The sequence below is a fragment of the Salmo salar genome, chromosome 07 (genome assembly GCF_965601325.2).
Source record: "Salmo salar chromosome 07, fSalSal1, whole genome shotgun sequence".
NCBI classification, from domain to species: domain Eukaryota; kingdom Metazoa; phylum Chordata; class Actinopteri; order Salmoniformes; family Salmonidae; genus Salmo; species Salmo salar.
The window spans coordinates 46,394,438-46,416,479 of NC_138297.1; the positions used below are offsets into that span (position 1 = coordinate 46,394,438).

The following is a 22,042-nucleotide window of genomic DNA, read 5'->3' on the forward strand; positions in this document are numbered from 1 at the left end:
GTGATATATTTATTAAATACATTTTTCCATTATTAAAGTGGCTAGAGTTGAGTCAGTATGTTGGCAGCAGCCACTCAATGTTAGTGATGGCTGTTTAACAGTCTCTCGGTCCCCGCTTTGATGCACCTGTACTGACCTCGCCTTCTGGATGATAGCGGGGTGAACAGGCAGTGGCTCGGGTGGTTGTTGTCCTTGATGATCTTTTTGGCCTTCCTGTGACATCGGGTGGTGTAGGTGTCCTGGAGGGCAGGTAGTTTGCCCCCGGCGTTGTGCAGACCTCACTACCCTCTGGAGAGCCTTACGGTTATGGGCAGAGCAGTTGCCATACCAGGCGGTGATACAGCCCGACAGGATGCTCTCGATTGTGCATCTGTAAAAGTTTGTGAGTGTTTTTGGTGACAAGCAGAATTTCTTCAGCCTCCTGAGGTTGAAGAGGCGCTGTTGCGCCTTCTTCACCACGCTGTCTGTGTGAGTGGACCATTTCAGTTTGTCCGTGATGTGTATGCCGAGGAACTTTCCACCCTCTCCACTACTGTCCCGTCGATGTGGATAGGGGGGTGCTCCCTCTGCTGTTTCCTGAAGTCCAAGGTCATCTCCTTTGTTTTGTTGACATTGAGTATGAGGTTATTTTCCTGACACCACACTCCGAGGGCCCTCACCTCCTCCCTGTAGGCCGTCTCGTTGTTGTTGGTAATGAAGCCTACCACTGAAGTGTCGTCTGCAAACTTGATGATTGAGTTGGAGGCGTGCATGGCCACGCAGTCGTGGGTGAACAGGGAGTAGAGTAGAGGGCTGAGAACGCACCCTTGTGGGGACCCAGTGTTGAGGATCAGCGGGGTGGAGATGTTGTTACCTACCCTCACCAACTGGGGGCGGCCTGTCAGGAAGTCCAGGACCCAGTTGCACAGAGCGGGGTCGAGACCCAGGGTCTAGAGCTTAATGACAAGCTTGGAGGGTACTATGGTGTTAAATGCTGAGCTGTAGTCGATGAACAGCATTCTTACATAGGTATTCCTCTTGTCCAGATGGGTTAGGGCAGTGTGTAGTGTGATGGCGATAGCGTCGTCTGTGGACCTATTGGGGCGGTATGCAAATTGGAGTGGGTCTAGGGTGTCAGGTAGAGTGGAGGGGATATGATCCTTGACTAGTCTCTCAAAGCACTTCATGATGAAGTGGTACCCTGCATGGTACCCTGCATGGTCCTCTGCTTCCTATTTCCTTCTGTGGTTCTAGTCTACTGCTACAGTAATGTACTCAGCACCATGAGGAGGGTACTAGGTGTGGGTGTGCTAGCGTGTACAGCATGCGTTGACTGTACCTGTATGTGTTGTCTCAGCTGAACCGTAGCGTGGAGCAGCAGGGCAGTAGATCCTAGCCATGATGGGGGCCTTTATCCTCTGCTGGCTGGCCTACTTCTCCACATCCCTTCTCTCCTGGACGCACTACCCACCTACTTGGCCAAGTCCAGTCCCGTATTCAACCCTGTTACCTACTTCCTGGCCAACACAGGTGATGGACAGAATTTCCTTGTCAGGGGTTATAGGTTAGGGGTGAGGGTGTGAAGGGTAAAGGGTGTATTTTGAGGTGCAGTTACTCTCCCCACAAAGAGGCCACCCAAGTACAGCAAATAGTACATTTAGATAAGACTGGTAAAGTACTTGGCAAATTCATGGTAAGGTAAGGATACTAGGCTTGAACTTCCACCAATTTTTACTTTGAAGATTTTAGCTTCAATTCTGAAATGGCAGTTCACCACCTCCTCTTTAACCATAGTCCCATCCCTCTCTTCTCTATCTATCTCTCTCCCTCTCTGTCTGTCTCCTTCAGCTCCGTGATTATGCTCTGTAGCTCATGTCCTGTGGCCACTACGTCCCCCGTGTCTTTGCCGATACAGATGACACTGGTCAATGGTAATTGGCTACAGACGTCGTGGAAACATTCTGCCAACACCAATACAGATGTATGATCTTCATTTGAGCCAGTTTGCTACAGCAGGAATAATCCTGCAGCAACAGGAAATGTGAATTATTATGTGGATTTCAGAAGCCTTTTTAAACCTCAACTACACTACATGTTTAAAATGTCCTCCATTGCAGGAAAGGTCTCCTGCAACAGGGTGATCAAATTAAGATCCTACTTCTGTACCTATCATCGTGGACAGAATCATTGTTCAATCTCCACTGGAACAGATCTACACTAAAGCCAGAGGACGCCATACATAGTTTTAAAGTTCTACAGTATTATTACTTGATGTGTCTTGGACCTATCCTGTGCATATAAGCTTTTACAGACACTCTTTTAATTAAATTTGACAGCAAACAAATGATAAGCTTCCAGTCGTTTCAGGAAATGGTAAGCTTGTGTGACCCTTAACCTCCTTCCAAACCCTTCAACCCATAACATTTTTATCCATGTATGTCATCTGGCTAAAAAGTACTTCTGAAGGCTTAAAGAAAACGCTCTGTCCTACTCCTTTGTCACCAGATTTGCTGAGATTACTTCCTGATTAGTCATCCCAATAAGAGCATCTATCATCCCCAATAGAGGATTAGGGGTTTCTGGATAACATAGCAACATTTATAAAGAGAGGATTTCTTATTTGATTTAGTGGATTGCCCCTGGTAAATCTGGGTGCATGTTCATACATTTTCTCTAGCAGGTTTGTCTCTTTGTATACATTGACAAGCAATGCCTGCATTTGAACTCAAGAGGACAGCAGAGAGTACAGAATGAGAGCAATGCTGTAAGGACCTGTTGAAACAATAGGCTATAAATGCACTGCTCATCATTGGAGGCTGGTGGAAAGAGCTATAGGAGGACAGGCTCATTGTAATGTAATTGAATGGTTTCAAACATATGGAAACCACATATTTGACGCCATTCCATTTGTTCCATTCCAGACAGTTGAATGAGCCTGTCCTCCTATAGCTCCTCCCACCAGCCTCCACTGCAGATCATATTATTGTTGCTAGGGACTCTTTTGGAAGAAGCTAGCCAGCTAACGAAGAACAACAAAGAATATCTAGTTAACAGAATAAAAGAAAGAGAAAATCAGGACAGAAGAAAAAGGATATCAAAGTGAAACAGTTCTCTAAAGACACAAGAGACAATAATACAAGAAACAACACTTCTGTAGCTTGTCAACTATGTGTCTGTCTATCCCTGTTCTCTCCCCTCTGCACAGGCCATACAAACGCTTCACACCGCATGGCCGCTGCCACTCTAACCTGGTGGTCCCAGCGCGCACGACCCACGTGGAGTTCCAGGTCTCCGGCAGCCTCTGGAACTGCCGGTCTGCAGCCAACAAGGCTGAGTTCATCTCAGCCTATGCCTCCCTCCAGTCCCTAGACTTCCTGGCGCTGACGGAAACATGGATTACCACAGATAACACTGCTACTCCTACTGCTCTCTCTTCGTCTGCCCACGTGTTCTCGCATACCCCTAGAGCATCGAGCCAGCGGGGTGGTGGCACTGGAATCCTCATCTCTCCCAAGTGGACATTCTCTCTTTCTCCCCTGACCCATCTGTCTATCTCCTCATTTGAATTCCATGCTGTCACAGTTACCAGCCCTTTCAAGCTTAACATCCTTATCATTTATCGCCCTCCAGGTTCCCTTGGAGAGTTCATCAATGAGCTTGACGCCTTGATAAGTTCCTTTCCTGAGGATGGCTCACCTCTCACAGTTCTGGGTGACTTTAACCTCCCCACGTCTACCTTTGACTCATTCCTCTCTGCCTCCTTCTTTCCACTCCTCTCCTCTTTTGACCTCACCCTCTCACCTTCCCCCCCTACTCACAAGGCAGGCAATACGCTTGACCTCATCTTTACTAGATGCTGTTCTTCCACTAATCTCATTGCAACTCCCCTCCAAATCTCCGACCACTACCTTGTATCCTTTTCCCTCTTGCTCTCATCCAACACTTCTCACTCTGCCCCTACTCGGATGGTATTGCGCCGTCCCAACCTTCGCTCTCTCTCTCCCGCTACTCTCTCCTCTTCCATCCTATCATCTCTTCCCTCTGCTCAAACCTTCTCCAACCTATCTCCTGATTCTGCCTCCTCAACCCTCGTCTCCTCACTTTCTGCATCCTTTGGTTTTCTCTGTCCCCTATCCTCCAGGCCGGCTCGGTCCTCCCCTCCAGCTCCATGGCTCGACGACTCACTACAAGCTCACAGAACAGGGCTCCGGGCAGCCGAGCGGAAATGGAGGAAAACTCGCCTCCCTGCGGACCTGGCATCCTTTCACTCCCTCCTCTCTACATTCTCCTCTTCTGTCTCTGCTGCTAAAGCCACTTTCTACCACTCTAAATTCCAAGCATCTGCCTCTAACCCTAGGAAGCTCTTTGCTACCTTCTCCTCCCTCCTCAATCCTCCTCCCCCTCCCCCCCCCTCTCTGCGGATGACTTCGTCAACCATTTTGAAAAGAAGGTTGACGATATCCGATCCTCGTTTGCTAAGTCAAACGACACCGCTGGTCCTGCTCACACTGCCCTACCCTGTGCTTTGACCTCTTTCTCCCCTCTCTCTCCAGATGAAATCTCGCGTCTTGTGACGGCCGGCCGCCCAACAACCTGCCCACTTGACCCTATCCCCTCCTCTCTTCTCCAGACCATTTCCGGAGACCTTCTCCCCTTCCTCACCTCGCTCATCAACTCATCCTTGACCGCTGGCTACGTCCCTTCCGTCTTCAAGAGAGCGAGAGTTGCACCCCTTCTGAAAAAACCTACACTCGATCCCTCCGATGTCAACAACTACAGACCAGTATCCCTTCTTTCTTTTCTCTCCAAAACTCTTGAACGTGCCGTCCTTGGCCAGCTCTCCTGCTATCTCTCTCAGAATGACCTTCTTGATCCTAATCAGTCAGGTTTCAAGACTGGGCATTCAACTGAGACTGCTCTTCTCTGTGTCACGGAGGCTCTCCGCACTGCTAAAGCTAACTCTCTCTCCTCTGCTCTCATCCTTCTAGACCTATCTGCTGCCTTTGATACTGTGAACCATCAGATCCTCCTCTCCACCCTCTCCGAGTTGGGCATCTCCGGCGCGGCCCACGCTTGGATTGCGTCCTACCTGACAGGTCGCTCCTACCAGGTGGCGTGGCGAGAATTTGTCTCCGCACCATGCGCTCTCACCACTGGTGTCCCCCAGGGCTCTGTTCTAGGCCCTCTCCTATTCTCGCTATACACCAAGTCACTTGGCTCTGTCATATCCTCACATGGTCTCTCCTATCATTGCTATGCAGACGACACACAATTAATCTTCTCCTTTCCCCCTTCTGATAACCAGGCGGCGAATCGCATCTCTGCATGTCTGTCAGACATATCAGTGTGGATGACGGATCACCAGCTCAAGCTGAACCTCGGCAAGACGGAGCTGTTCTTCCTCCCGGGGAAGGACTGCCCGTTCCATGATCTCGCCATCACGGTTGACAACTCCCTTGTGTCCTCCTCCCAGAGTGCTAAGAACCTTGGCGTGATCCTGGACAACACCCTGTCGTTCTCCACTAACATCAAGGCGGTGACCCGATCCTGTAGGTTCATGCTCTACAACATTCGCAGAGTACGACCCTGCCTCACACAGGAAGCGGCGCAGGTCCTAATCCAGGCACTTGTCATCTCCCGTCTGGATTACTGCAACTCGCTGTTGGCTGGGCTCCCTGCCTGTGCCATTAAACCCCTACAACTCATCCAGAACGCCGCAGCCCGTCTGGTGTTCAACCTTCCCAAGTTCTCTCACGTCACCCCGCTCCTCCGCTCTCTCCACTGGCTTCCAGTTGAAGCTCGCATCCGCTACAAGACCATGGTGATTGCCTACGGAGCTGTGAAGGGAACGGCACCTCCATACCTTCAGGCTCTGATCAGGCCCTACACCCAAACAAGGGCACTGCGTTCATCCACCTCTGGCCTGCTGGCCCCCCTACCTCTGAGGAAGCACAGTTCCCGCTCAGCCCAGTCAAAACTGTTCGCTGCTCTGGCACCCCAATGGTGGAACAAGCTCCCTCACGACGCCAGGACAGCGGAGTCAATCACCACCTTCCGGAGACACCTGAAACCCCACCTCTTTAAGGAATACCTAGGATAGGATAAAGTAATCCTTCTAACCCCCCCCCCCCCTTAAAAGATTTAGATGCACTATTGTAAAGTGGTTGTTCCACTGGATATCATAAGGTGAATGCACCAATTTGTAAGTCGCTCTGGATAAGAGCGTCTGCTAAATGACTTAAATGTAAATGTAAATATTATAATAAGAAAGATAGTGAGTGAGATATATTTGGAAGAAATACAGAGATAGAGAAAAATAGAGAGAAGGAAAGTCAGAGAGAGAGAGAGAGAGAAAGAGAGAGAGAGAGAGAGAGAGAGAGAGAGAGAGAGAGAGAGAGAGAGAGAGAGAGAGAGAGAGAGAGATTGAAATAAAGTGAGAGTGGGGATACCACTCATTGGGCAGAAAGAGGAATCAAGTCGAAAGTCGAGGAGAGGGAAGAATGAGTGTTGTGTTGAGAATCTTAAGTGTAGTGATGTATGCTCTGGATGCCTGCCTTAGGGTTAGAGGGCACTGGCGCCAAGAATGCTCCGTCCAGCCAAACTCCTAAGGGTTGAACCCATGCCGACTGGCAGGGGTTGCAATGGACGGCACTGTGAGATTCCGGACACATGAGGACACACAGTCAAGGAAAGACACAGTCTGAAAAGAACATGACACTTGGCTCAGTCTACTATGTTTTTATGCTTGGATGCACAAGTACTTCCCATGGAAAACATGAAGAAATATATGTAAAATCCAAACAGAGACAAAACATGACTTATGGTCCGCATATGAATGCATCCAACTCTGTGGGGATGGATGGAGCACAGCAGCTTCAAACAACAGTCAGTGTCACTGGGTTTTCACTGGGTCCCAATGTGTTTTATTAAGCAGATATTACAATGCTGTCGGGGCTCTCATAGCACCTTTGAAGCAAATCCTCACCCCCTCTGTGATTGGCTAAGAAATAACACTCAGAGAAAAACCTGTCTGGTGTTGACTTACTGAAATAGGCATTGTTTTCAGCTGTGGATCTCCTGTTGAATCAACCCAGAACAGCATCCATCCATATTCACACTGTGTTTCATTCTATCGTATATAAACAGACACGCAAGGCCACAATGTGTAGTGGATTACAGAGATCTACATTGACAGACTGTCTGTTTCTCTGAATGTGTTTACATGGGTTCCAGATTATGTGGCAAAGACCTCCATCGTAGAAACATTGGGCGTATACATTACGAAAACCGTTTAGAGTTTCTATTGGACAAATTCAGGTAGGCCCCTCCATGTTTCGTTCTGTTTGCTTACGTTTAAAAAACGTTGTGCAACAGAATTGCCGTAATGAATACGCCCCTGGTCTTCATTTGTTTGGTGAGAGTGACATCTTACAAGGCCGAGTTTGTGTTTCCGTCTGTCCTGTTTAAATAAACTCACTAGAAGTCAAACGTGTGCTGCGTTCCTCCTCACATACATGTGTCAAACTACGGTCGGCCACAGGCTTCAAGGGAGACTACAGATGTATCATAACAAGTTCTCCGTGAGTGGTCTGGATTAATTTAAAGTGTTTATTTAAAAAAAAAATGGATAGGGGAGAGGATATATTTATTGAGTTAAGCGTAAGAGGTGAAGATTTATTTTGGTCTTGTGGACAGAGAATAAGTTGAGCATGGCCAAGATATGAGAAAGGAGTGAGTGTTGACCTACAGTATGAATCTATTGTCATGTTGACTGTGGCATAGACATACAAGGAGACTTTTAGGATTTAGAGGTTCAGAAACAGATTAGATACATGAAAAATACTTTCAACATAACTTTTATGCAGGATATTACAGACCTGTGAGCAGTCCCATGGGGCTCAGTTGGTACCGCATGGTGCTTGCAACACCAGGATTGTGGGTTCGATTCCCATGAGGGACCAGTACAAAATTGTATGCACTCACTACTGTAAATTGCTCCGGACAAATAGTGTCTGCTAAATGACTAAAATGTAATTATGTCCTTAGTATCTCACTTTATAGACTAATTTAACTGAAAAAGGACAGCGAGAAGTAAGACATACGTAATCCTCCATTTATTTTGTGAATTCTCGGAATGCAACTGGAGCACCTGATTCCTGAAAGCAGTCCTCTGAAAACAAAAACGTGACTGAAAATCCTTGAGGTCAGAGCGCTTCGGGCACACGTCAACTGCTCTCCTCCGTCCCGTCCCACTTTCTTTAGGTCTGGGTTTCCCCCTCTCCTCTCACCAACAAGTCATAGTGCTGCTGGAAGCTTCAGGGAAATGTTAGGGTCAGTATCGTTAGACTTTTAAAGGCTCTTTAAGAGAAAGCACTCGCGGTATTTAGCACAGCATCGCCACTTCTCACATAGCACAGCCTCTCATTCAGGAGAGAGAGAGAACAAGAGAGAGAAAGAGAGAATGAAAGCGCGCGCGAGAGAGAGAGAGAGAGAGAGAGAGAGAGAGAGAGAGAGAGAGAGAGAGAGAGGTGGACAGAGGTAAAGGAATAGAGAGAATGAAAATGGGAAGAGAGTGAGAGAGGAAGAGAAGGAATAGGTTTAAATTCTTAGAGACAGCAAGAGGAATGCTCAGAAACCAACTCAAGCATCTCCATGGTTCTGCTGCCAGTGGGTCTACTGAGATCAAACTGCTCCATTCCTGTGAGGCATTCCTTCATTTATAGCTGGTCTTGGATCCAAACACAAACACAGGACAGAGAAAAAGTGGATTGGACAGCAAAAGGATAACAAAGGACCTTAGTAATACAATGATGACAAACAGAAAAGCAACACATTAAATGGTACAGTTTGACAAACACATGCTGTATGTCTAAGAACATTGGATGGGCTTGAATCTTAAGACACTCTCGTCATGTGATACAGCATAATTTAATATTTACAAAATGTAAACAATTTACAAAAATACTACGTCATTTGACATATTCTCAATTAAAGCACCTGTAGCTTCACTCTGCCCTGAATTTTGCAATCTGAATAGTACAAAACAAACATTTTAGGTTTCAAGAAATCTTTCCAAAATATCTCAAATAAAAATATCATGGTACCATATCTTTTTTTAAGTCATTAACTATTTATTCCAAAAATACAAAGCATTTGAATGATTATTTCAAGACTTCTTACTATGCATTGATACTGCAAGCTTTCCAACAAGTATAAGCCTAATCTATCCACCGTCGATCACCATAAAACCATAGGTGGAAGCAGGATCTGTCCTTACTCCCTAGCCTGTAAGAGAGCCATAGAAATGACACAAAAGATGGTTGCCCAATCCCTGTACTGTCTATGGCTCTAGCCTTCTGTTGTCTACATGAGACTTCGTTCTGATCTGGAAATGTACTGACACTGTTTGCTGCATCTACTCTACAGTCCTTTAAAGCTGTTGCGGCCCTGCAGGACAGGGTTTCCACCCCCCTACAAGCACTTTTTGATCCCTTTGTTGGTCCTCTTACACACCATTCACTGAGTCCATTTGTAAGACTTGAAGAGTGAGGTTTTAACTTTCATCAAAGTTCAGTTTGTTTTATCATGGAGTCTGAGTTTCGGTGCTCATTTCTACTCATCAGAGTAAATTGTGAAGATGTCCATGTTTGGTAGTCAGAGTGTGTGGATCCTCAAGCCTCTGAAACACTGTGGAACTCCTGTCCCATTGGATAGCCTCCTACAAGGCTGGGCCCTGATAGGCCATTCAAAAGTCAACTATTTTCCACTGTCTTTGTCCACCTCCGATGGTGTGGTGTATAAATACTGTCTTCCTGAGGGTTGTTGATGCTGCGCCCCTCTTGTCCATGGGAGAGAGGAATGATGGGGGGAGTCTTTTAGTCTCTCATTGGGGACGGTGTGTGTGTGTGTGTGTGTGTGTGTGTGTGTGTGTGTGTGTGTGTGTGTGTGTGTGTGTGTGTGTGTGTGTGTGTGTGTGTGCCATCACCTGCCTCCCTCTCCCTATTTACAGGTGTGCATGTCGTTCATGCTCTCACACTTCTGACACCTCACATAGCAACACCACACAAACTTACACTCACACCTCTCTACGTGGCGAACCACGTGCGTATTATACCCTCGACCGCAGCAGAGCAGGTTACACCCGTCGGGGCCGGCCGAGGTGCGGTTACACCGGCGCCCTCTAGTGCCCGCCACGCCCCAGCGCCGGTCCTCCAGACAGTAGTTAGGAGACTTGTTGAGGAAGATAAGTTCTTCCTTCCCGATGGGCACGCGGCGCTGGTCCTTCTCCTTCCTCCTCACCTTCCTCTTGGAGCGGTCCAGCACCTGCACGCTTCCCTCGTAACGCTCCTTCAGGAAGTTGCCCACGCGCTCGAACGACGCCATGGTGCGCCAGCACGTCTTCACGGCGCACGAGCCCGACACGCCGTGGCAACGGCAGTCGGTGGCCATCGTCTTGGCGACGGCCTGAAAAGGGGAAAGATGGAGAGGATGGTGTTAGGAATTACAACAGACTTACAACACTGTAGGAATTACAACACTGTAAATGTTACGACAGACTAGCTACCAGAACTCTGTTTGATAGAGACTGCCTTTTGTTTACACAAACGCTGTGGGAATGTTTTGATCAAAATCACGATCTATTGTTCTGAATGCTGGATCTTGGACTGGGACTGTAACATGAGTCCTGAGGTTTGTGCATTCTACTTCTAACTCTGACACAATAGACTCCCTGGGTGCTGTACAACATTTGGAACAAAAGTTTAACTGTCCTTCACAGTTTAAACAGAGATTGAGGAGACGTTTTCTTATGACCGCAAACCCCAGGGCTCTATAGCGGTCTTTGGATGACCCCAGAAGAGCCTACCACTTTCACCCCTTTTCCACCTCTTCTCCCACTCCCTCTTCCCTGTTGGTTCAGTTTAGTTGGAAAGGCGGTGAGGTGTGTGTGTGTGTGTGTGTGTGTGTGTGTGTGTGTGTGTGTGTGTGTGTGTGTGTGTGTGTGTGTGTGTGTGTGTGTGTGTACGTGTGTGTACGTGTGTCTGTGTGTACGTGTGTACGTGTGTACGTGTGTGTGTGTGTGTGGTGTGTGTGTTTTACTGTAAACAGATACACTGCTACCATTGTGTCCACATCCCTCTCCAGTGGTGAAGCCCTCTCCTCCTGACAGTGGCTAGTTGATAAGAGAGAACCCCAGTAAGTGTGTCTTAGCGAATGCCATTTGGTGGTAACGCGCATGCCCTGCCCACCTGAGGATCTTTTTCAGCCATCCATTTCCTGTGTTTGAGGGGTGCAAAATCCACTTGTCACTTAAATCTCACTGGATCGATCGCTTTCATTTTACTCCTGCTTCATACTCTTGCTTGTTCCTGACGTTTTGTTTTCTCCTAGTTAACGTTACGACTGCAGAAATGGTTGTAATGACCTGTAAAACACATCCCGGTAATGGCTGAAATGGACTCAATGGCAGCGGCGTAAAGTATTTAAGTAGAAATACTTTGAAGTACTACTTAAGTCATTTTTTGGGGTATTTGTACTTTACTTTTACTTCATTATTTTCTTTAGGAATATAGTGTACTTTTTACTCACTACATTTTCATTGACACTCAAAAGTACTCGTTACATTTGAAATGCTTAGCAGGACAGGAAAATGGTCCAATTCACACACTTATCAAGAGACTACGTGGTCATCCCTACTGCCTCTGATCTGGCGGTCTCACTAAACACAAATGCATCGTTTGTAAATTATGTCTGAGTGTTGGAGTGTGCCCCGGACTATCCGTATATTTTCAAACCAAGAAAATGGTGGCGTCTGCTTTGCTTAATATAAGGAATATGAAATGATTTATTCTTTTACTCTTGATACTTAAGAATATCTGATCAATTACATTTACTTTCGATACGTATATTTAGAAGTTTATTTAGGACCAAATACTTTTACTCAAGTAGTATTTTACTGGGTAACTTTCACTTTTACTTGAGTAACTTTCTATTAAGGTATGTATACTTTTACTTAAGTATGACAATTGGGTACTTTTTCCACCACTGATAAATGGAATCATTGTTATACCGTTGAATATATAAGAACACTAAAGCTTTGTCTGGAATTTAACGCACTGTCTTGACACGCACTGTCTTGACGGATTATAGTGATATGTCTGATCTCGCAAACAATGTAAAGTATGTTTAGATAGGCGTAATCTGGAGCCAAGCGTGTTGACTTTATCGGTAGGTATCCTGCACACCTGTTGAATTATGCAAGAGTATGTGACAACAGTAATTAATGAGGAAGTCTAGACAGCGCAGGTGAGTGTAGTTAGGGTATGCATAGAAAGTGTTGGGTGATTGCAGCCCTCTTCCACTCCGTTATGTTAATTTATTCATATATACAGCCTGTATATTTATGCAAATGAGCCACCTATAATTTTCTTTCTTTTAACACAAAATATTGGAAAATACCTGATACACTAAGAAAATGTATACCGTGCCTTCAGAAAGTATTCACAGACACTTGACTTTTTCCACATGTTGTTGTGTGACAGCCTTAATTTAAAATGGATACAATTTAGATTTTTTTGGTCACTGAAAAGGAAAAGGAATAGAGTTAAGCACTGGCAAAGTGCTAGAGGAAAACCTGGTTCAGTCTGTTTTCCAACAGACACAAATCCACCTTTCAGCAGGACAATAACCTAAAACGCAAGGCCAAATATACATTGGAGTTACTTACCAAGACAACATTGAACGTTCCTGAGTGGCCTATACCTAAATCTCCCACCAAAATCCCTGAACTCCATTCATTATTTGTCTGTGTCAGTAAAATGTTTTATGTGATATAACTAAGTCAATAGCCAATGGATTATACAATTTCAAAATGTTTGGAGTATCTTCATCCATTGTCCAACTGTTGCATTTATTAGAATTGTTTTTAAAACCTTTTAACAATTTTGATGACCGTTGCTACAATTTAGATGGCCTTGTGTCTGCTTGAACATTCATTAGTCACGCTGTCACGCCTCACCCATTAACTCCCATTATCGAGGATGTTACTCTTTCTTTCCCCTCTCTCCTTCTGTCCCGTCTGAGCATCCCCCTCTCACACTGACCTTCTTGTTCTCCCTTCCCTCTACTCTGTTTCCTCCAATCTTTCTGCTTTTCTCTGAATATCGTTCCCGCTCTCTCTAACACACACACACACACACACACACACACACACACACACACACACACACACACACACACACACACACACACACACACACACACACACACACACACACACACACACACACACACACACACACACACACACACACACTTCCTAGAACGTCTCCTGAAAGTATTTTTAACAGTGTGTGATAAATTCTATTAACCACTGAATGGTTTGGTCTTCAACCCTCTCCAACCCCATATAGTGAACGAAAGCCAGAACTGTAACAGCTACAGTAGGATTCCTTTCATGGTGCTAGATTAGTACTGTCATATCAGTCATTCATTCAGACACAATGAACCCTACACCTGCTAGAGTCTTGACTAATAGAGTTACAGCTCCCATGAGCCCTATTCAGCTTTTACATACTCCCCAGAGTACCCTTAACAACTGTGTTCACTATAAAATACTCTTTCTCTCTAGCTAGGTTGTGGATGTGTGTGTGTGTGTTTTGTTCTGTGGTGTATTGTGTCTAATCTAACATCTGACTTCAACGTTGTGCTGTTTTGGTTCTGTACACTGTGTGTGTGTTGAACATGCTCTGTGAGTGTTCTTCGCCCCTCAATGAGTGTGTGTGTGTGTGTTGGGTCTGTGTGTGCTGCGTCTCACCTGTCTCCCGGCTTCACTGTTGTGCTGGTTCATGGTGAGCAGTGTATCCCCTCCCCTGGCTGAGGACATATTCTGCACTGCATTATCTATGAACTTCCTGCTGAACCATGTACCGTACTGGATATGGTCTGAGCAGCCGCCCCAGTGCCACCCTTCGCTGGGCGAGCCTGTGCCCTGCAGGCTGGTGTCACAGCCGCACTCCGTCATGTTGCCTGCACTGCAGGAGCGCGTCACTGCCTGGACCAGCCCCGCCGCCATCACCGCGTGGATAAACGCCGTCTCCTTGGTCCCTGTCAGAGTCAATGGAAAGAGGTTGTCGGAAGGGCAAAGGTACGCATGGATTATTGCGTAACAGTGGCTGTGGACCTCGAAAGCATGCAATGGGTGGATTCTGAAAAGATTCCACTCTCACACCTTTCAGCCAATAACACTTCAGACAGAGGGAAATGGCACAATTCCAGCATTACAACTTCCGTGTATTTCAGTAGCTCAGGCCTAGATACCAATATAACTTCCATCCATTGTAGTCATATGATACATCTTAGCTCTGGAGGGATACATGTGAGATGTGAGTTCAGCAGACACATAGCCCCATGGGAACTGTCCTGCCCTGTGCGAGGGGGGCGTTGGGTTACACTTCACAGGTTAGGGGCCACAGTAGGCCCTGAGTGAGGACAGACAGCACTGGCTCAGAGAGAGACTTCGAACATGTTGGTATGATGATAAATGTGTAGCATGGATCAAACTGGTATCACAGTTACTTGTAAGACCCTCTGGAAAGCTGACCAGCGAATAGAAACATTAGATTATGTCCTGTAATGAACGAAGGCTGAAAAAAATGTAAACCCAAGTGTGAAAGGGGGTAGCCTACTAATGTTTATAGCTTATGGAATGGGCTTGTTAGACAAAACTCTAAAATATGCAGAATCTTATGGATAGAACAGAAGCATAATGGCACCTGACGACATCAAGTGTAACTATTCAGAGAGTGCAGGTTCTAAGAATGACATAGAACTATGTATGAACTTTAAACACTATCTAGGATAAAACGTAAATCAGAGGTCCAAGCCACAAGTTGATTCAAAACGTTTGTGCAATAATTTACGTGTGGGTAAATGTAGAAAGACAAGCCTTACCTCCATGGAATAACAAGAAATCACCACTTCAAAATTGAGTTTGGCACTTTGAAGGTTGGATCATTAAAACAAATGACAATTGCGGTTAGAGAGAATAAATGCGGTTATTTAGGTTCTCTCTGTTGCATTCTATTATCCCCCAAAAATTGCTGCGCCCTAACCCAATAAGAACATTGTCTCCGAGTCCGATTAGATCAAGTTCCCATTTTTAGAACACGAAGAAAATACATCTGTGATCAAACAGCAGAGAATACGTTTTTGCCGTTGATTGTACGAGTCGGGACATGGGATGGAAATGCGTAGATTTAGCCTATTGTAATATGCATTGGCCTAAATCAACATAAACTATATGGTCCGTTTTTTCTCCGATTTTTTTTCGTCTGGGTAGAGTGAAGAAAGTTGATAGATGGCATGTGACAGGGTGCAACAAGGACAGAGAGGAATTTGGAAGAATGAGTTTCATGTGAAAATAAAATGTTGATAGCTAAACCATGCGCTGACTCTTAACCATCTTGGGAAGATGCACGGAGACAGATTTCTGGAACGATATCTCTAAAACAAAGAAACTGTGTTCTTAAATTACATGTCGACCACGAATCTCCTAATTAGGATAATCCCGGCTGGTTTTAGGACCAGAGGTGAGCTGGAGTTTTCTGTTCAAAGACAACACTTGACCGTGGAAAAGTGGCGTGTTGGGACGGTTAAACCGAAACAGATGTGCGCAGACGTTCTCTCTCTCTCTCTCTCTCTCTCGCCCCATAGGGGATACAGCTGCTTGAGTCGGCAAATCAAATCACCTTCCCTCCCTGGACAATATTAAACATTTTCATGACTCAAACCAAACCGATCACGAGTAAAGAGTTATGGAAAATGGAAGACGTGCCTCTTTTTGACGCACTATCAAATAGAAAGACAATTAAGGGACTGTTTTTATGCAGCAATTGCCTAAAACGGTCAAATAACAAATGATGTGGGCACACATTAAATATCGGATTATGAAATACAACCACTATAATAGATGCGCGCAAAATATAGTCTCATTTTCCAAGTTAAACCCAATCAAAAACAACGTTATCAATGAAATAGGCCAGAAAAGTGCACACGAATTTATGCAAACGAGAACAAAGCACCCTATTGTTTTATGTCTATTAAAACGAGTATTTAAACCGCCTGTCCTTACCACTGGTTAGCTCGTAGCCGAACACAGAGAGCTCTTTGGTGGTAGAACAGTTCCACCGCTCGTGCTCGAACTGCGTCTGGCACTCCGCGATGCCAATGCGCGCGCCGTCCTTGATGCTTGGCAGGAGATGGGGCTTTCTCTTGCACAGGTCCTTCTGCTTGTGCGTCAGCGGGAGATTGGCGCAGCCCAGCTTCTCCGGTACTCCCACGGAGGTTATTCCCAACCACCTGAGACACAAAGCAATCAGCGGAGACAATAAGTTACTTTCTAAACCACTTTCAGCCCCAAACGGAATCGCATTCTATGCGTACAGAAAATGGTGCAATTTGACAAAGAGCCAAGCTTGATCACAAGCAATGAAATATACTTACATCCAACTGGCTCGACAGCAGACAGGATACAGTGAAAACAGTAAAAGAAACAGAAAGCAGATCTGATGTACTCCACAGCCGCTTCTTCTCTCCATGGCCACCTCATTTACAGAAGCCGACTGGCCTCCCGGGCACTGGGGAAGGGTATGTCCATGGAGCGCTGGATCGGTGCTGGGCTCTGTCTCATGCTAGCCCCACAGCATAGGACCCTAACAGAACTAATCCTCAATCCGTGGTTATCTCGAGCAATTCACTAAAAAAACATCCGCGGGGAAGGAGAGAGGACGCGGGCGGAATGGTGATTCTAATCACGTGTCTCGGCGGCTAGTAGTAGCCTACAGTTGGATGGGTGATAAGTTCCCGACGGTGTTCCCCAAAACGCAGACAAACAGTTTTATCCTGGACTGGGAGAACCCACACAGAGCGTCTCTCAGCGGCGCGCTCCCAGGCTCGGATTGGCGCACCCGTGGATTCATATTAAGCAGACGCGCATGTCCTACGAGATAATTGGACGGACGCGCAAAGAAAAACGCATGCCGCCGATGCCACTGACAGGAACTGAGCAAAACGTTTGGCACATCCAAAGACAAAATTGGCAATAGCACATAGTAAAAATTTATGAAAAAAATGTATGAAAACAAAATGTAATTTTTGGTCTTAATTTGAGGTTAGGGTTAGGAATAATGTTAGCAATGTGATTAAGGTTAGGTTTAAAATAAAATGTTAAGAATATAAATGGTAGAAATAGGCGTGGTGTATGACTTCGTGGCTGTGGTAACTAGTAACGACCGAGAAGGTGGAAGGAAGCACAAAAGCCAGCAGAACACTTCTTTATGATGGTCACTTCACTCAAGCGCTCTAAACCTAATCATGGCACGCGAGAATAATGATCATTTCCCCCCGAAAAATTCATTGATACACCTTGAGTAACTTGAGTGCATAACATATTTATAATAGGCCTACAGTAGATTATCTGATACACAATGATTTGTGATAAACAAGGCCTGGTTATGAATTTTGAATTTCATACCAATTTAATTCCAACTAATCCTTATGACAAACGCATTTATATATTTGATCTATAATCATATTTATAGATTTCATATGCAATGGTTTCCAATTTTAAGATTCATATAATACTACAGTTAGAGAAAATGTGCTCATGATTTCAACACATCGAAATCATCCTCTTAGTCAAAAACGTTTTTCTGGTGCTTGTGAAATGCGTAATATTCGTTAGGTTTAGAAGATTTGGAATCTCATTTTGCCATTGAAATTTATAGCTTAAATGAATAAAGGATTGATTCAAATGCAACGACAATAACCACATTGCCCATTGTGTAACCAATTATGTTTGAGCAAATATTTTCAATCACTATTGAGTCGTTTGCCTTTTCCTGAATAATAAATATCATATCAGAGAGCAATTTCGACGAGACAATTTAATGACATTTTTAAAAGGATTGACTGACAACCTTTCTGTTGAGTATATTGGACTGGGTTATAGGGCGGTATGGGGCAAACGAGGTGCGGTCTACTCAGTCCCCAGAAATGTCACAACCCCCCTCCCCCCAAGCCTTTCAAATTCCCCGACTAAAACAGTGCAGAGTGAAAGGTCTGCCTGAAATTTGACATCAGAGTTCGGAACCGCAGCGCAGGGCAGAGTCCACCATTTCTCCTTGGCGCGACAACAACCCAGGCGGCAGGCACACCGTCTTCAGGGCGGGTACATGTGCCCGAAAGGCAAGCCTTTGTCTATAACCTTTTACATTAACCTTCCTTTCGACCGAGACTGTTGCGTCGCCGTCTACCTTACTCTACCCCTCGCCCACTCAATGCTGTTATTTAGCCACATATCGCACAAGACCATTCCATTTGACCATTCAACACTTTACGCACGCACTTGACGCTGTATGCGTTCCCTTTATTTGATCTACAAACTGTAAAACCAACGTTTTAAACAAATATGGAAATATTTTCAATATATCGTTACATTGTATTACATTTCATTGCGGTCATATAACCTTGTTTATAACGTTTTTTAGATAAGCCTAGGCTACATAATTTGTACACACAATTATTAGTGTAAATATGCCTAAATAAAATAGACTGATAACTTTCTGGAATAAGGCTCTAACATTACGTTGACCTCAAACACGATTTAGGCCTGCATTTAAATCTACATTAGTTTTACTTCTCGATCGTGTTGCTCGATCTCTGCCCAGATCACAAGGTAGGTAGGGTGATTGGATGTGTCGGATTCGCAGGACTTGACTGCAAAGAGGAGTCAGACGGGGCACATTACGCGCAAGACGGAGTTAAACCACATTACACCGACAACCATTTTATTATAGCACAGTTGTAGCCTAATTGAACATTTGTCTCCCTAATTATGTCCTTCTAACCCATGTGACACATGTATAGGCCTATGCGGGACAAGAAATGATGATCAAACTCTGGTCTTGATGGCACGAAGGAAATTACAAAACGAAGAAGGAAAACCATCTTCCTCAGAGCGTCACACGGCTTCATACCTCTGCATGGTTGAATTGGGATGATGACTGTAAAAGGATTTGTCTAATACTGTGCGCAAACAGCATGTGCAGGCTTATCCTCATGTTGTGCACAACTTAAAGAGGAAATATGCGACGCCAACATCCTAATTGTTTACAAGCTAGGGCTTTGTGGAACTTTCAAAATACAGTTTCATGCTTTCAGAACATAGTTTCTGGACACAAAGTTAAGTTAAGAAAATATATATTTTAATGTGAGAATATTGTAGCGGAATAACTGTTATATGTACCATCTGGAAACACAAAGCTGAAGTTAGTGCCATTTGAAGATACACATGTTCTTTAATAATAAATTAATAGTGTTGATAATATTTAGCATGAAGAAAATATGTCTTTCTGGTTTTTTTTCGTCAGTTTTCCTTCAAAATCACTGAATCAAATGATTAGGTTTGCTATCAATGTTCCATAGGACCACTAAACAGAGCTAAGCAGGTAGTCTCCACTCCTGTGTGTGTGTGGGCATGTGTTTGTGCCTATCTGTTACAATTACCTTCATCTTCACCAGCTCAGTTCCCTCCATACAAATGATCAGAGGACAGATCAGACAATATGTAGAAATCCATAGCATACATTACACCAGTCCTTCATTAGCATGTCAACAATATGCTGCATGTAAAACATTATACACTGATTATCAACATTATAGGCACGAATAAACAGATGTAGAAAAACATGTAGAAATATAAGAAAATCGTACATAAGACATTCACTTGAAGAATAGCTCAGCTTTCGTCATATCTTTGGCATAGAATAGAATACTTTGTGGTGTCCACAGAACAGGCGGGTGGATGAGGTACTGTACATGAGGAGGAATAGAACAGGCGGATGGATGAGGTACTGTACATGAGGAGGAATAGCGGGATATCCAAAAGTCCCTCCAATGGCGAGAGAGAGGCTTTCCTGATGCACAAAGGCATCAAAGGCACACGTCAAAAGTGGTTCTCGAACCTCTCCTCCGGGGACCCCCAGACGTTTCACAATGTTGTTGTAGCCCTCAGCTAGCTCACCTGATTAGTTGACCAGTTGAATCTGAATAAGGTGTGCTAGCTCTGGAATACATCAAACACATGGAATTGCCGGGGTTACCCGAGGAGAGGATTGAGAACCAATGCTGTACAACATTTCAACAACGTTTCCACAACTATAAAACTATACAATTGTAAGGGTTTGTGCTGGAGCGTTGAGGGAGCATTGTCGGTTGGTGGGAGAGCAAGGCTTACATTTGGGATGTGCACACGACGCACTCCTTTCGACAGTCACTCTCGCTCTCCTCTTTTTTCTTTCTCCAGCTGCTTCCCTCGTCTTTTGGCAGTAGGCCAGCGATCCCCCTCTTCGACCATCTGGAAACCTCTACCTAGCAGAGGTAGCAGTCACATGACAGGGGGCCCAGTGTGTGGGCCAATCAGAGGAGGTCTGTGTGACAGACAGTGGTGATGTCTGTCACACGGCTGACCAGTCAGGACTCTCCTGTTACTCCAGCACTTCCTGGACGGAATGACCTTTCATTTTCTTTAGAGAGATGCTTGTATGGCCCCCACACACACACACACACACACCCACACACACACACACACACACACACACACACACACACACACACACACACACACGTTAGTAAGCAAGGACACAAGTACACACACACACACAGACACAGTCAGTGGTGGCGAGGGGTGGGTCTAGTTTCCCGTGTCTCTCACACACAGTCTGCTCAGCAGGATCTGCGAGTACACCTGGTTCACCGCTCCTCTCACGTGATAGGTGGAGGAGTTAGACCCCACCCACTGGTCCTGGCGCTGCTGGGTGGGCTGATCACTGAGCCCGGTTCCAGTTCCACTGGTTCTGGTTCCAGATTCCTCGCCGTGTCTTAGGAGCTTCATCTTCCTGTGTAGCGGAGCCTTGGAGAACGACAGCTTTTCAACCTTCAAGGAACACAGCGAGGAGAACCACGTCAACACCTCACCTCTAACACAACATCTACATACTGACATTATACTGTAACTAGGTAACTAGACCATGGCCAGAGCTTGTACTACCGGAGGCTGGCTAACGTTGCCTGGGGTTTCACGGAACAGAACAGAGCGCAAACCCATCGTCACAGTCTGGGGTTCCTTTAATATAAACCACACTGGAACAATCCAAGCCTGACCTAAATCCTGACATAACAGAAACCCTGTCCGTCCCCTCAGGGGTTTGGGTTAGACATTACTTCACTCATGGATCCCATACACCTTCTGGCTTCCTTATGGGAAATCCTGTTGTCACTTAAGACACATATGAACTGGGAGGGGAGGGGCGGGGGTACGGAGGGGCGGGGGTACGGAGGGGGGCACAGGCCCTCGTATATATGACCGAAACCACTTCACAAGCACCCTGGGGCCCAGCTGCTACCAACGTGGAGCTTTACTGCCCAATAAAACCCGGCCTAACGGCTAATTACTGATTAACCAGTCCATGGGACAATTTTATAGCTGAATTAAAACAAGTGACTGTTCTTTATACAGGGAGCTGGAGAGGGGGCAGAAGGGGAGGTGTGTGTGTGTGTGTGTATGTGTGGTACAGCAGGATTTACTTCTAGAAAGCTCCCTGACATGGAGGGGGATTGTTTAATCAAGAGGGCATAAGAACCGATTTCCTCTGGGCCCAGAAAATGGCAGTTCGGCATTTGGATCTACCGTAGGGTTAAAGCCCAGGATTATTTGAGCCCAAAGATTCCCTCCTGGTAAGTCGGCGTGTGCGCGAACAGTAATAGCAAGTATCCATAATGAAGTTATTTCAGAAATGACAGTGGGAGAGGGAGTCCTTGGGGAAAGAGCTTGCTGTGGAACTAGCTGTGCTCTCTGGCCACTGAGGTTTAGACAAACCATTAGTTATAATTGGTATCAATTACTGTATCCAGAGAGAGACATGCAATACCTGTGTTAAAGTGTTGGTAACATTGTGCTGTGATTTGAATAACTGACTAGGACGTAACCAAATACTGAGAATGACTA

At 45.4% G+C, this 22,042-nt stretch overlaps 2 protein-coding genes across 2 annotated transcripts in view; both read right to left on the bottom strand.

Annotated features, from left to right (window-relative positions):
- Positions 1 to 8,888: 8,888 nt before the first annotated feature.
- wnt16 (wingless-type MMTV integration site family, member 16) lies at positions 8,889 to 17,147 on the bottom strand. The gene is made up of 4 exons (XM_014207973.3): positions 16,480 to 17,147; positions 16,109 to 16,335; positions 13,793 to 14,082; positions 8,889 to 10,443 (listed from the first exon to the last, which is right to left on the bottom strand). Exons 1-4 carry the CDS (start codon positions 16,572 to 16,574, stop codon positions 9,979 to 9,981), a joined length of 1,077 nt encoding a protein of 358 aa, XP_014063448.1. The 5' UTR covers positions 16,575 to 17,147; the 3' UTR covers positions 8,889 to 9,978.
- A 2,072-nt stretch (positions 17,148 to 19,219) lies between these two features.
- The window catches only part of LOC106609304 (cadherin-like and PC-esterase domain-containing protein 1), an 80,405-nt gene continuing 77,582 nt past the window's right edge, over positions 19,220 to 22,042 (bottom strand). Inside the window, exon 21 of the mRNA XM_014207972.3 lies at positions 19,220 to 20,971. Within this exon, the coding sequence (XP_014063447.2) occupies positions 20,729 to 20,971 (243 nt within the window). The 3' untranslated portion in view covers positions 19,220 to 20,728. The remainder of the gene's footprint in view (positions 20,972 to 22,042) is intronic.

What these genes read in the sequence shown, in the direction of transcription:
- wnt16 (XM_014207973.3), bottom strand. Translation starts at nt 16,574, where the DNA reads ATGGAGAGAAGAAGCGGCTGTGGAGTACATCAGATCTGCTTTCTGTTT. An exon ending in TGCTGTCGAGCCAGTTGGAT is followed by an intron (nt 16,336 to 16,479) that starts GTAAGTATATTT and finishes TTTGTGTCTCAG; the next exon opens with GTGGTTGGGAATAACCTCCG. An exon ending in CGGCTACGAGCTAACCAGTG is followed by an intron (nt 14,083 to 16,108) that starts GTAAGGACAGGC and finishes TGACTCTGACAG; the next exon opens with GGACCAAGGAGACGGCGTTT.